Source organism: Lygodium microphyllum, chromosome 28 (genome assembly GCF_053477565.2).
Source record: "Lygodium microphyllum isolate KBCC chromosome 28, Lygodium_microphyllum_v1.1.10, whole genome shotgun sequence".
NCBI lineage: Eukaryota > Viridiplantae > Streptophyta > Polypodiopsida > Schizaeales > Lygodiaceae > Lygodium > Lygodium microphyllum.
Genome location: NC_141162.1, coordinates 68,512,399 through 68,527,242, shown reverse-complemented (window position 1 = coordinate 68,527,242; position 14,844 = coordinate 68,512,399). Strand labels below are relative to the sequence as shown.

Here is a 14,844-nt window from a genome sequence, read left to right as displayed (position 1 = left end):
CTCCATGTGTTTGAAATATGTGTTGTAGCATGAAAGCATGTGTCTAGTATGTTCTATGTCTAATGTGTTTTATATATATATACACAGAGAGAGAGAGAGAGAGAGAGAGAGAGAGAGAGAGAGAGAGAGAGAGAGAGAGAGAGTGTGTGTGTGTGTGTGTGAAGTGAATATATTTTCGTATGTAGAAAGATATATGCTGCTTATTATAATGTACAAATGTATATGATTATTTATATATTTCAATGAACAATCTCAATAAATAACCTAAACACATTCTCGACATTTCAAACATTGGATGTGAAGCGCCTCGTACTTTGCGTGCGAAGCATACAATTTCTTTGCTACCTTTGCTCACGAACGCACAAGACAAATGAGACAAAGTTTCATGAGCTTTGCAAGTCCTCAAATTGTGCAGCGAGTACTTAGTCGTCTTTATATGTAAAGGTAGTAAAACTAGAATACAAACAAGACTGATTTACTATCGATAATAACACAAAAATACAAAGCGAGCAGTTTAGTCGTCTTTATATACGAAAGGGAGTAAAACTAAAACACAAACAAGACTGATTTAACACAAAAATACAAGTAAGACTGATTCTTGACGGCTGAAGCCCGAGTTTGGCCAGCTTCGTGAATGTGAGAGAGAGAGGGGTAGAGTCCCTCTATCATCCATAATGAGTTGGAATCGTGCTGCTGCAGGTATATCATCCAATTTCTCTCGTTCTCCGCAACAAAACGCAGCCATCACTCCCAAAAACGGCATTGCATCTCTAGTTACAAAGAGCGATGACGGTTTCTCTAGCGATGATGACAGCCTTGAGGAAAACGAACAAGAAGATCAGCGTGCTTCCCTCGACAACCTCGAGTCTAGCATTTTCCAAGGATATATCTTTGCTTCGCAGGATCAGTTGCTTGGTGCGCAGGCTCCACAAGCGCTCTCTAAGATTCGCGATCTCCTCGTCGCTGCGCGCATTGGTGCCATATCTTGCCTCATCTGCTTAGAGAAAGTCCGGATTTCGGATCCTATCTGGGACTGCAAGACAGGTTGCCATGGCATCTACCACCTCATATGCATCCAGGCGTGGGCCACGGAAGAGTGCAAAAGTGCCGTGGAACGTTCGCGAGCTCGGCTCTCACAGGAACATTTCCCTGCTCTTGCAGTTCAGTCGGCTTCATGGCACTGCCCCAAATGCCGCATCGAGTATGCTCGAGCCGACATTCCTTGTGAGTCTAAATGCTACTGCGGCAAAGTGGTTGATCCTCCAATTGATCACTGGCTTACGGCTCATTCCTGTGGTCAAATATGTGAAAGGCCTTTGGGGGACGGTTGTGGTCACGAGTGCAAGCTACTTTGCCATCCAGGTGCATGCCCTCCATGTCCACAGTTTGTGAAGGCCAAATGCTTTTGTGGAACAGGATCTGATGTACGGAGATGCAGTCATAAACAATTTTCTTGTGGTAGATTATGTGGCAAGAAACTTCCATGTGGAATTCATCAGTGTGAGGATGTATGCCATGGAGGAGCATGTCCTCCATGCAAGAAAAGTGGCCTGCATAGCTGTAGATGTGGCCGAGCAAGGGAGTTACGCCCATGCTCAGAGTTCAGTTTCCTTTGTGAACAGCCTTGTGGGAAGCCACTTCAATGCAAAAAGCATTGGTGTGAAAAAATTTGCCATGCTGGGCCTTGTGGTGAGTGTGAGCTTCAAGGCAAACAAAGGTGCCCTTGTGGAAAAGTGGAGTACAAGGATCTGTCTTGTGACAGTGTAGCATCAACTTGTGGGTCGACTTGTGAAAAATGGCTACAATGCTCACTTCATCGATGTCAAGAAAGATGCCACACTGGTAGCTGCAAAACTGTCTGCAGAATTGTGACTCTAAAAGTTTGTCGGTGTGGGAGCTTGAAAAAAGAGGTAAAGTTTAACTCCCAATTGTTGCCTAGCTTTGCTCTGTACGACTAGCTTTGTTTTTTAACACATGGAGCTGTCACTGGCCTCGGATCTATGCTAAGGAACTCTATATACAGGCTGCACATTGCCAAAAAGGAAAACAATCAAAGCACTGTCTAGAATGCTTTGCCTTTCTGACGTATTCAGATTACTTCAATGCTCCACCAAGTCACACATGCTACTCCAACATCTAGAAAATAGCCTTTGTTATGTTTGCGATTCTCTTTTTGTTGAAATGGCTACAATGCTCACTTCATCGATGTCAAGAAAGATGCCACACTGGTAGCTGCAAAACTGTCTGCAGAATTGTGACTCTAAAAGTTTGTTGGTGTGGGAGCTTGAAAAAAGAGGTAAAGTTTAACTCCCAATTGTTGCCTAGCTTTGCTTTGTACGACTAGCTCGTTTTTTTAACACATGGAGCTGTCACTGGCCTAGGATCTATGCTAAGGAACTCTATATACAGGCTGCACATTGCCAAAAAGGAAAGCAATCAAAGCACTGTCTAGAATGCTTTGCCTTTCTATCGTATTCAGATTACTTCAATGCTCCACCAAGTCACACATGCTACTCCAACATCTAGAAAATAGCCTTTGTTATGTTTGCGATTCTCTTTTTGTTGGTGACCATATACTGCCCATATGATGCTGTCAAAGATTCTGTTACTTTTGATCTCTCTTTTAGGCACAAATATACTTCATTTTGCATTTAAGAGATTAAGGAGAGCTTGAGAGAGAGAGAGAGAGAGAGAGAGAGAGAGAGAGAGAGTACGATGGCGAATCTGCTCATGACCTGAGGTTCCTGCTGCGGCGATTTTCCCTGCATCTCCTGCTTGTCTAGGGCAGCTCGTCGACTACTGCAGGAGAGAGAGAGAGAGAGAGAGAGAGAGAGAGAGAGAGGCGATGTCGCCGCCTGAGCGCCCCGCCCTGCCGCCGGCCGTCTGACCTGCGGGCCCTGGTCGCAGTCGTCGCCTGTCTGACCTGCGGGTCCTGGTCGCAGTTGTCGCCGTCAGACCTGGGCGCTGTCGCCTGTCAGCCGCCTGTCAGCTCGCCACAGGTAACAGATTTCTTCTTCGCCTCAGCGAGAGCCAACATCAAGCGTTCGGGCCTGCGCCCCTGGTTTCTGCTACCTGTGTTCGCGCCTGGCACGTGCAATCTAGCCCTGCACACTGAGACAGAGCAGCCCTGCCTCTACACACACACACACACACACACACACACACACACACACAGAGAGAGAGAGAGAGAGAGAGAGAGAGAGAGAGAGAGAGAGAGAGGCCTGTGCTGTTTCTACCTTCTGTGAGCTCCTGGCTATGCATCAGACCTGCACAAGTGGTGATACAATATGGCTCGTCTGGATATGGCCTTTATCGACCAAACGGTGGCAGCCCTTGGTCCGGATTCTGATACAAAGGAACCAGAGGATATGGTTTCTTGTACAGAGGAGATGCCCCTTGGTCCTGACTTCCAGCTTGCAGGCAAACGCACCAAGCATACTTCCGAAGAGACCATGGATCATCAGGAACGTTCTTATGCTCAGGTTGCTTTTGATTCTGTGGATTCTCAGGATGTTGAGTGGGAGCATTTGTTGGAGTTTGCCAACACTCTGCTTGGCGATTATGTTCAACATAATCATGAAGCGTTTTCTGACTCTGGAACTGAAGATGTTCTGGAAGCCACTGTGGACCCGAAAATGTTTTGCGCTCATTCTCAGTGTTTTATGAACGTGCTGTTATACTCTTCTTCACTGGTAGGATCCCAGTGCTTTCCCATATTCGCCAATGGCTGCAAGGTCTACTACAAGGGGAGTGTGTTGAAGAGATTTTTGTTGGGCCCCGAGGCTTTTATGAGGTGCTGTTGAAATCTGAGAAGAATCGTGCTGATCTGTTGTCTAAATTGCCATTGTTCTTTGATCGCCGTTTGGTTCATGTTGTGCCATGGTGCCCAATGGCTGATTTTCAACGCCTGCTTCAATGTGAATGCCCGGTGTGGGTTGAAGTGGAAAACTGTCTGGCTGTCTATTGGCCATTGTTAAAGGATGCCATGGCCGTTGTGGGCACTGTTCTGGTCCCCCTGAGCCTAAGGGCCATGAATCGTAACCGTTTGTGTATGTTATGGGACACTGCTCGGAAAAGGCTTGCTTGGTTACGTCTTAATTGCTTTGGTATGCATTTATTGCACTTTCGTTTGAAATGGGGTAACTTTGCAGGGCATTGTTTCTCGTGTGGAAAATTGGGGCATTTTATGGCCGAATGCCCAGTAAAGCAACTGACTTCAGATGCTGAGCATGTTTTGTTGCCCATGGAAGATATGGTCCTTGATGCTCCGTCGTAGGATGGAACCCAGCCACCCAAAGTTTTGGATAAAGGTAAACAACATGTTTCGGGTTTGGATTCCTGTAGCAATGACTGGGTAGATGTACGTGCAAAATAAGGTAAAAGGTTTGGTGCTGGCATGGCGGATACTGTGCCTAATGCTTCACAAGATTCCTTGTGTACTTATATGTGCAGGAAAGAAATGTTGTCATATTAGGTCGTAGACAAGAAGGGGGGATAGCTAGAATTGCATAATCATTTTGGAGGTGCTCTCCACATAGTGATTTCTTCCACATAAGTGCACTGGAAAAGGATAGAAAGCTTGATTTTGCACCATGCACAACAGAGAACCCAACACTGAGTGTACATAAGTTGAGGACTGGCTTCGACAACAAGGAATACAATCAGAATTGGTAATTCGAAGGAACCCACCAATGGGAGGAGACTCCATAACATAGTCGGATACCCTGGAGCCCAGTTGATAGGACCTTTGGAGACGGCGGTGGGGCTGAAAGGACAACAAGATTGAGGGCAAAGCGCCACTAGAGCTGCTAGGACTGATCGACAACCTCGTGTTCCAATGGCATAGATGGTGTGTTGCCCTTTTCATGTGCAGCCACTGGGGTGCCAAGCTCTCCAGACTTAGATAATTCCGGGGCATCATGCGGCTGTTTGGGTCGATAGATTGGTCAGGGTTTTTTAATCGCAACCGTCGCGGGCTTTGTAGTCTTGGCCTCTCGGCTTTCCTGGGTGTTCACTACCTTAGCAAGAGTGTGGCTTCTTGGGGATGGGGTGGCAAGTGATGGTCGTGGTTGGACTATGCTTCTAGGATATTTCTTCTTGGGCACCCATATCCAGGTGTTGCCTTTGTAGTATCCTTAAGCTTACAGTAGATCTTTGGGGATCCATTGCGGCTTGATTGTGTGCCTATGTCGATAGAGTCGGATCGGTTGTTTAGGTTTTGAATGACAGTTGTTAGCCTTGCAGGGCTGTGTTTGCTGGCTATGAGTAGGTCGTTTTTTGTGCTATTGCACCCATTTAAGTGTGGGCTCTGTGGCTTTGAGGATGGCCTTAGTTGGCAGTGGTTTTGCAGTCTGGGTGGATTGTGATGACTCACGACCCCCCTCCCTAGGCTTGGTCCTAGGTAGTTCGATCAGTGGCATGGCAGGCTTGGGTGGAGCCTCGTTGCCCTTGCTGAAAACTGTCACGATTCGAATGTTGCCAATGGCAAGGTGAATGCGCTGCAGATCATAATCTACTTTGCAGTGTGCTTGCTTCTTAAAAGTGCATCCTAATAACGATTCTTGACTTGCATCCTTTGTATTTGGCAATACATAGAAGATAATTGATAGGCTCTTAGACTCGATAGAGACTACGATCTTACACTTCCCTAGGAGTGCATATGACCTGCCCCCGAATGGGCTAAGTTAAGCGTTGGTGGGCTATAACTGTGGCTGACCAACGAGGGTCCAATGAGCGTGAATCAAGACATTGCAGTCAGCTCCCTTGTCAATCAAGACCTCAAAAGCGTGCGTGTGCCGAGCGGTGGCCATGATGTGTAGGTATGCTAGTGTTACTACCTCTTCATCCTCGTCCTCTAGTTCGATGATGGTGGCTACGCGGACATTGACAGGGGCTTCCAACATAGGGGGCTCATGCAGTGGGTGTGTAGGAGGGTAGTACTTCTTTATGCGACTGCCATTAAAGAAGCCTATGTCCTCACCTTCAAGGGTTTCAAGTTCTACGTTGCCGTCCTACTAATAATGCACACTCGAAAAGGTCCGCCGAGCCCTCGGAATTTCATTTTCTACTTGTGGTCCTTTACTGAGTAGAGCAAAACAAGGTCTCCTTACTCAAAGTTGCGTTGTTTGACATGCTTGTTAAACCCCATCTTTCATCGTGCTTTCTTACAAATTAGGGCGTGGGTAGCTAGGAGCCGAGTCTCAGTGAGTCGTTCCAATTCCACGAGGTAGTTGGTCCAAGCTTCCCTCCCTTCCCATCTCTCCTACATTGCTATCCTCAGGCTAGAAACAAAGACTTCTAATGGCAAAATTGCCTCAATCCTGTAGGTCATCCTAAAGGGTGTCTCTTCCACAACTGTTTTATAGGCTGTCCGGTAAGCCTATAATGCTACCATAAGTTTGTTGTCCTAGTCACTCCGCGAGGTAGAAACTACCTTCGTAAGGACGCTGACTAAGATCTTGTTCATGGATTCTGCTTGGCCATTAGCTTGAGGGTAGTAGGGTGAGGATTTCCTGTGGATGACTAAGAAGGTTGAGAGTAGGTGGGCAATCACCTCGCTGATGAAGTGCATGCCTTGGTCGCTTACTAGTTCAATAGGGCAACCAAACCGTGAAATAACTTGCTTCCACAAGAACTTCACTGTTGTCCTAACATCATTCTTCCTAGTGGCTCGTGCCTCAGCCCATTTTGTAAGATAGTCAGTTGCTACAATGATGTATCTAGCCTGTGAGTATTGTGCTGCGGGAGTGACGGGTCCAATGAAGTCAACTCCCCATTTCTCAAAGGGTTGCCGTGCAATGATAGGGGTCAACTCCATCTTATCCTTTCGGGTAGGAACCTTAGTCATTTGGCACTTGTCGCAATGTTTTACGAACTTAGCAGCATCACGAAATAGAATGGGCCACCACAACTGAGATTGCAACACCTTGTGGGTTGTCATATCCCCACTGAAGTGCCCTCCAACAATCCCTCCATGCGCTTCACTTAACACGTGCATTTCGTGCGCGCACACACATTACCGTAGCAACCTGTCTTGCCCTAGCCTATAGAGTTAACCGGTCATCAAGTGGTAAGGTTGGACTCTCAGAAAAAGTCGCCTAAGCCTGGCCTTCTCTATAGGTCTATCGGGCAGACTGTGCTCTAGCACTTGGACAATATCATCCGCCCAGTATGGCGTTAGATCGGCTTTGAACAAATTTTTCTCGCTAGACAAGCTGAAAAGGTGAGTGTCTGTCAAATCGTCAGCTAAGCCCTGCCCAGCAACTTCTCCTGTAGGTATTTGGGACATGTGATCAGCCATGTAGTGCTGCTTGCCCTTGCGTACCACCACAGAGAAATTGAATTCTAGACGAAGAAGCAACCATCTAGTAATGTGCCCAGTAGCGCATGGCTTATTTACAAGATAGAGCAGTGCTTGATGGTCTACAAAGAAGGTGAAAGGTGTGGCTAGGAGGCAATGTCGAAATTTCTTTACAGCCAACACCATGGCCAGCCCTTCCCTTTCTGTGGTGGAGTAGTTCATCTCCGTGTCGGTGAGTTGTCTGCTGGAAAAACTCACGTGGTAATCCAAATTATGCTCCCTAAGCTGGCACAAGAAAGCTCCAATAGTACATTTAGATGCGTCTATATGCACATGAAAGGTGATGTTCTAGTTTGGGGCTCGTAAGATTGGTGCAGTTGTAAGAGCATTCTTCAACTCCTCATATGCTCGTTGGCACTTATCAGTCCACTCGAACACAATCAACAGTCTATACAATGGTCTTGCAATCAATGCGTAATTCAACACGAAGCGTTGATAGTATCCGGTGTGACCCAAGAAATACTGAACTCCCTTATAGTCCTTTGGTGGCGGCAAGTCGACAATGACCTTGACCTTCGAAGAGTCAGTGGCTATGCTGTTCTTGGACACCACGTCCCCTAGGATGCATCCATGCTTGACCCAGAACTGGCATTTCAAAGGGTTCAACGACAGGTTGTAAAGTGTGCATCGTTCAAAGACTGCTCACATATTCTCCAAGTGTTCTACCCAACTAGAGTGCATGCATAGGTCATCTACAAACACCTCTAGTTTTTCTCTAAGCATATGTACATTAGCCGCTGAAAGGTTGTAGATGCGTTCATCAACCCAAAGGGCATTACAATGTAAGCGAAAACACCCCACTCAGTAGCAAATGCGGTCTTGTGCCTATCGTAGGGATATACTTGCACCTGGTTGTATCCTGAGAAGCCGTCCAAAAAGTTGTAGGTCTCTTTGCTTGCTACCCTTTCGAGCATGTGCTCTGTGTATGGTAATAGATAATTATCCCTTTTTGTCGCGGTGTTAACCTTCTTATAGTTCACGCACACTCGTATCTTCCCATTCTTCTTTATGACTATCACAATCAGTGATACCCAGTCCGTGTGCTCTATTTTGTAGATGAATCCTACCCTCCTTAGCTTATTGATTTCCTCCCTCACGGCTTGGGCATGCTTTGGATTCATAGGGTACGATCGTTGTTTTATCAGCACGGCATTAGGGGCCATTGGTATGTTATGCGTCACCACTCTAGGATCCACGCCTTTGAGCTCATCTAAGGACCACGCGAACACATCCACGTACTCTTGGAAGAGTGTAATGAGACTGGCCTCTTCCTCCTTGGTCACGGCGTCAGCTATAAACACCAGTCGAGGCTTCTCGCCTTCCCTTGCCAAGTTGACTTCCTTGACCTTCACGGGTCCCTTGATCACCTCAGTTGTCTATTCTTGTCTTTTTACTCCCAACAGGACCGCTACTCTGTCATCTTTCTTAAACTTCATAAAGCATCTCAGTAGGTCTTGTGGTTTCTCTACTACTCCGTCTCGGCCTTCTTTGTCTATCCTCTCCTTTTTTCCTTCAATCACCTGCGCCTTAGGTGGACTGGCAGGTCCCCCTTGGTGCATTTGGTCCTAGGAGGTCGGGGTATCTTCGGGTCGCTCTCTCTACTGACCTATGATTCAGAATTAAACTCGCAATCCTCACTAGAGGAAGGAGTTTCTCCTGGTAGGCGGATCTCGATGGGTGCGTCTGTCTTAAGCAAGGGTGTTGCTAGTGGTTGGGCTATCCCTGCTTGATCGTAATCTATTGCTTCCACATGATCTAGCCAGGAGCAATCGCACTCCGTCCACATAACTCCTCTCTCAATCCTGCAAGTACTCCTTTTTTGGGGCTTGGAGTCTGCTTTGAGTTGTTCTATCACCCTTCCTTCAGTGTCGTATTCTACGGTTTCTACCTCTTCCCCGATTTCCTCACTATTGGAGTGGCAGTCCTTGTATTCATAATCAAAATCGGCTCCTCTTGGTTGCTCGTCATCCCCTAGACTCTCGTCTCTAGCCTGTCCTTTGTCGGTGACTGAGGCCCAATTGTACATTGAGTTCAGGTCATGCACCTTAGTTCATTTCCACTTAGGATTGTCCAAGAGGTCTTTGAGGGACTTGAGATTAGCAGCGGGATTGCCAGTCAATTTGCCTGTAAGATACTCCAGGATCTCGTGCAGTTCTAGCCTATTGCTAGAAACATGGGAAGAGATAGGTCTAGGTTGGCTGCTTGAGCTCCTGGCCATCATATAGAGTGACACTGTGGGCCCCCTCTTTGACACACTCGCAGTTTTTGCAACCTATTTGTACGTCTCCTCCTCGTGTGAGAATGGGAGATTGATGGTCGCTAGGATGTGCATCCAATTTTGCTCATCCTCAGGACAAGGGATGTATTTGGTTAAAGGTCTGTGAGACTTCCTTATTGGTGCATCACCCCTGAGCATGGCAGAGATGGCATCCAAGTCGACAGGGGTCGTCTTCCAAGTGTCCATCTCAACCTTTACCGCTTTCGTTCGGTTCCCTAGGAGCATTAGACCATTGCCCGAATCTTCAATGACTCGAGCGTTCCTCATCCAAGGTCATCCTAGCAGAATGTTGTAGTCCACTCCCTTCATGACAATGAAATTCACAGATGTTGGGTATTTTACTCACGCCTTACTTACGCCTACGCTCATATGGGAGTGTCGGTGATCAATAGGACACTGGGGCACTTTTTACTCTCGGTAGGAGAGGTTTTTTCCCCCAGACTTATGGTCTTATTATCGTATTTACTTATGTGCTTATGTTACACACATTTGGGCACTTAGTGTGTGTCGGGTGTGAACACCCCCCTACAACCCTAAGGTTTAAGGGTTGTACTTTGTACTTTCAGATTACACTCATTCAGTCTATTCTCTTGGGTGTCGTGCTTCAACTTTGTCTCTCTCACTCTCACACTGTCTACTGAATCTCTGTTGTACCTCGATCCTCTACTCTCACATTTGGTATCAGAGCAGTCCTCGCCAGTTTTGCCCCCGTGCCGTCAGCTCCAGCCGTCAGCGCACAGCTCTGTGTGCGCTGCCCAGCGCGCCACCTGTAAGCTGGAGGCGTCGCCTCCTCTGCACAGCGAGCCACCCGCTAGCAACTCGCAAAAGCCTGCACGTCAGCCCAGGTGCTGTTCTTTCGTCAGACATCAGCGTCGTCAGCAGTCAGCTACTGCCACGTCGTCATCAGATTCCGCCAGCTGCAGACGTCACTCACCGTAAACGTCTGCTCGTGACTGTTCATCCCGCCCGCCTGACGACCAGCGACCTGCCACTTTGCTCACGACAGTCCAGCCCGTCCTGCCCGCCGTTTTAAAACATTCCGCCATCTGCACCCCGCCACGTCAGCAGCTGCGTCGCCTGTTTGACCATGAGCAGCTCTTCGTCAGACGACGCCCGTCAGACCACGTGCAGCCCGCCTGCCGCCGTTTTTAAAAAAACATTACGTCAGTCGCTGCCTTCTACGCTGGCCCGCCAGTCAACGTCCTGCCCACCACGTGCAGCCTGCTCGTCTGACGACCACGTCAGGTAAAATTTTCAACAATTTTTTTTAAATTTCAGCCCAGAACACAGTTCTGGAAGCGGAGGTCCACACGCGGCAAGCACAGAACAAGTGCAGGGATAAATTTCATGCAAATTTCTGGACTGGATCGTTAGACATTTTGGGGCTTTTGTGTATTTGGAAGACAGTTGCATTTGGACTGCTGATACAGTCACAGAAAGACTGTTTTTGACAGAAATTTTGGGAAAAATTTTGGGGATTTTGACATAACAGTGTTGCATTGCACTGTTTGCACCTTGGGAAGCGTGCAGTAAAAGACAGTTTTCTGACAGAGTACGCCCTTGCACATTAATTGCAGAAACGTATTTGCTGCAATTTCTGGAAATTTGCAGATTTCCAGTTCGTACTGCTTTGACATTGCTCATTTTGTCTTTGGAAATTTGTCATCGTGGCAAATCAGGGAGGTGATGTTTTTACGTATGTATCCAAGGAGGACAGACTGGACGGAAACAACTATTCCCTTTGGTCATTCATGATGAAAAATGTATTAGTGGCCAAGAATTTATGGGATTATGTCAGTGGAGAGGAAACTCGACCGGGAGTTGTAGCTCCCGTTACTCCTCCCCAAGGCGCACGTGGACAACGGAGACCTCAGCCCGCTCCACTTCAGCAACTTCCACCCAGAACTGCAGCTCAAAAAGCTTGGGATACCCGTGATGCACAGGCCTTGTCGCTGATTGCTCTGGCAGTTCAGCGGTCCATGATACCACATATCCGTTCGGCATCTTCTTTACGAGATGCATGGTTGACTTTGGAGCATATGTTTGCAGGAAAGAATGAGACTCAGATCTCTTTCTTGAAGAAAGAGTTGGAAACTCTGAAGATGCATGAAGGTGATTCTATGCAGGATCACTTAAACAAGATTCAGGACTTGAGGGAGCAGCTCATGAATGTAGATGAGTATTTTTCGGATGCACAGTTGATATCCACCACCTTGAATTCCTTACCTCCTTCGTACTTGTCTTTTCATACTGCATTGAACCTCACCATGAGGATTGTTGAGCACCCACTCACTTTTATTCAGCTGGTTGGTTTGCTTCTAGAGGAGGAGCAAACACGGAAAAATAGTGGTGTGGATGCTATAGTCTCTGAGCAAGCTTTTGTGGCAAGACAGAAAGGTAAGAACAGCAAGGTTAAAAATGCTCCACAGAGTCTGACACTTCGAGCACATCGCAGAATCAGTCACAAGGGGGGACGCAACCAAAGAAAGGAAAATGTCATTATTGTAAGAAGCCCGGCCACTATATCACTAAGTGCAGAAAACACATTGCCAAAGAGAAGAAGAAGGAGTCAGGAATGTCTGTTTCTACTACTCCTTCCACTGCTAGTGAGTCCGCGTCCTTTGTTGTGGACAGGGACTATTGTTTTTACACTTGCAGTTATGACATCTCTTGGGCCGATAGAGCACTTAGCTCTACAGAGGGTGCTAACACTTGGTTCTTTGACAATGGTGCTTCTAGACATATCACATCTCGCAGAGATTTGTTTGCTTCAGTTAGTGCACCTCCCATTGGGAAATCGGTACAGTGTGCCAATAATGCATCATACCCTATTTGTGGTATTGGGGAGATTCAGCTCACAGCCATTGATGGCTCCATTCTCCGCCTGCAGGATGCTTTGTTTGTGCCTAGAATAAAGAAGAATTTGCTTTCTATTTCTTCTTTGGTATGTTGTGGTATGCAGGTCACCTTTGATGATGACCGTTGCATGGTTCGAGAAAAAGAATGCATGACATTGGTCTTGACAGGATCTTTGTGTCATGGTTTATATGAGTTGGATGCTCTTTCAGTAGATGAGTCAGCATACTTGACATCCACTCTTACTCCTGCTATGATACAGGCGGAGTTATGGCATGCTCATTTAGGGCATGTAAACTTTGGCAGCTTGATGCTTTTACAGCGTACTCAGATGCTGGATGGCTTACCTCTCTTGGAGAGACCTCCTGAGTACTTATGCGAGGGATGCATTTTGGGGAAAATGCATCGGTTCTCATTTCCTCGTGATGTTGCTTTCAGGGCAACAACCAGATTGCAGTTGGTGCATTCAGATGTTTGTGGGCCTATGCAGACCATGTCATTGGGTGGTTGTTATTATTTTGTGACATTCATTGATGACTTCACACGTTTTTGCTGGGTCTATTGTTTGAAAAAGAAGTCAGAAGTGTATGATGCATTTTTGGCTTTCAGTGCACTTGTTGAAAACCAATCTAGATGCCACATTAAGACTCTCCGTTCAGACCGAGGGGGGGAATACATGTCCTCTATGCTGAATTCTTTTTTGTAGCAGAAGGGCATAGTACATCAGTATACTACAGCTTATACTCCACAGCAGAATGGGGTAGCAGAGAGGAAAAATCGGTCACTCATGGAGATGGCCAGATGTATGCTAAAGGCAAAGAGCTTGCCTCATAGTTTTTGGATGGAAGCAGTCATGTGTGCTTGCCATATTTTGAACAGATGCCCTACCAAAGCCTTGAAGACCATCACACCATTTGAGGCTTGGAACAGCCGTAAACCTTCTGTTGGTCACTTTCGTACCTTTGGGTGTCTTGCCTATGCCCATATTTCACAGGTACTTAGAAGAAAATTGGACAACAAGGCTGTTAAGTGCATTTTTATGGGATATAGCAATGAGAGCAAAGGCTACAGACTCTATGATCCCGTTACGAAGAAGGTTTTTGTTAGCAGGGATGTTGTTTTTGATGAAAAATCAGAATTATCCTTGGCTGGTTTGGACACACATCAGGCTGCCCGTGATGTTTTTGAAGGGATGCTGCCCATTACTTTTGGTGATTCAGCTGGAGGTTCACAAAATGAACCTAATGTTTAGCCAGCTACTCCTATGGAAAGTGCAGAAATTCAGCCATTGGCTGATTGGAATATTCAGCATCATGCTGAAACAGAAATTCACCAAGAGCTTGCACACAGCCAGGATGCTAGACAACTACCTAGATGGTATTTGCAGACTATGCAAGATAGTCCTTTGGATGCACCCATGGCTGGTCGTACTAGAAGGCAAACTCGTTTGCATGATTCAGCACATACCATGGAGTTTATTATGGCAGCAAGTACTTTTGATAATGAAGAGCTTGAATGTTATGAGGATGCACAACACAATGTGCATTGGAAGGCAGCCATGCAAGCTGAATTAGATTCTATTACTAAGAATCAAACTTGGGATTTGGTGTCTTTGCCATTTGGGAAGAAAGCCATTGGAACAAAATGGGTCTACAAATTGAAAAGAAAAGCAGATGGATCCATTGATAAATACAAGGCACGGCTGGTAGCTAAAGGCTACGCACAGAAAAAGGGCATTGATTATGAGGAGACATTTGCTCCTACTTCCCGTATGACGACCATCAGGTCTATGATTGCTTTGGCTGCACATTATGGTTGGACAGTCCATCAGCTAGATATCAAGACTGCATTTTTACATGGGGAACTTCAGGAGGAAGTTTATGTACAGCAGCCCATTGGTTTTGCAGTTGAAGGCTTAGAACATTTGGTATGCAAGCTCAAAAAGGCACTATATGGTTTAAAACAAGCTCCTAGAGCTTGGTATGAAAAGATAGATGCTTTCTTGCTTGGTTAGGGGTTTCTAAATAGCTCATCTGAGTCTACCCTTTATGTATGTAAAGAAGGGGGATCTATGCTGATTTTATGTCTTTATGTTGATGACCTTTTGCTCACTGGAACACATGCTGATCAGATTTCAGCATTCAAACAAAATTTGCAGCAAACTTTTGACATGTCTGACTTGGGAGTTTTGCATTACTACTTGGGCATCCAGTTCATACATAATGCTCGAGGTATTGGGTTATCACAGTCACGGTATATTGGGCAGCTTCTTGAGAAATTTGGCTTACAGGATTGCAAGCCAGTTACTACTCCCATGGAACCTGGACTGAAACTGTCATTACACGATGAC

General features: G+C 46.4%; 1 protein-coding gene across 4 annotated transcripts in view; it reads left to right on the top strand.

The window, feature by feature from the left end:
* The first annotated feature begins 560 nt into the window (after positions 1-560).
* Positions 561-14,844, top strand: part of NFXL2 (NF-X1-type zinc finger protein NFXL2) — a 195,771-nt gene continuing 181,487 nt past the window's right edge. For 2 of the 4 annotated variants that reach the window (XM_087670490.1, XM_087670487.1), the window contains exon 1: positions 561-1,910. In XM_087670490.1, coding sequence (XP_087526616.1) covers positions 675-1,910 — 1,236 coding nt within the window. In that variant the 5' untranslated portion in view covers positions 561-674. Of the gene's footprint in view, positions 1,911-2,119; positions 2,297-14,844 lie in introns of those variants that run through there. The other 2 variants (XM_087670489.1, XM_087670491.1) reach the window with 2 other exon arrangements.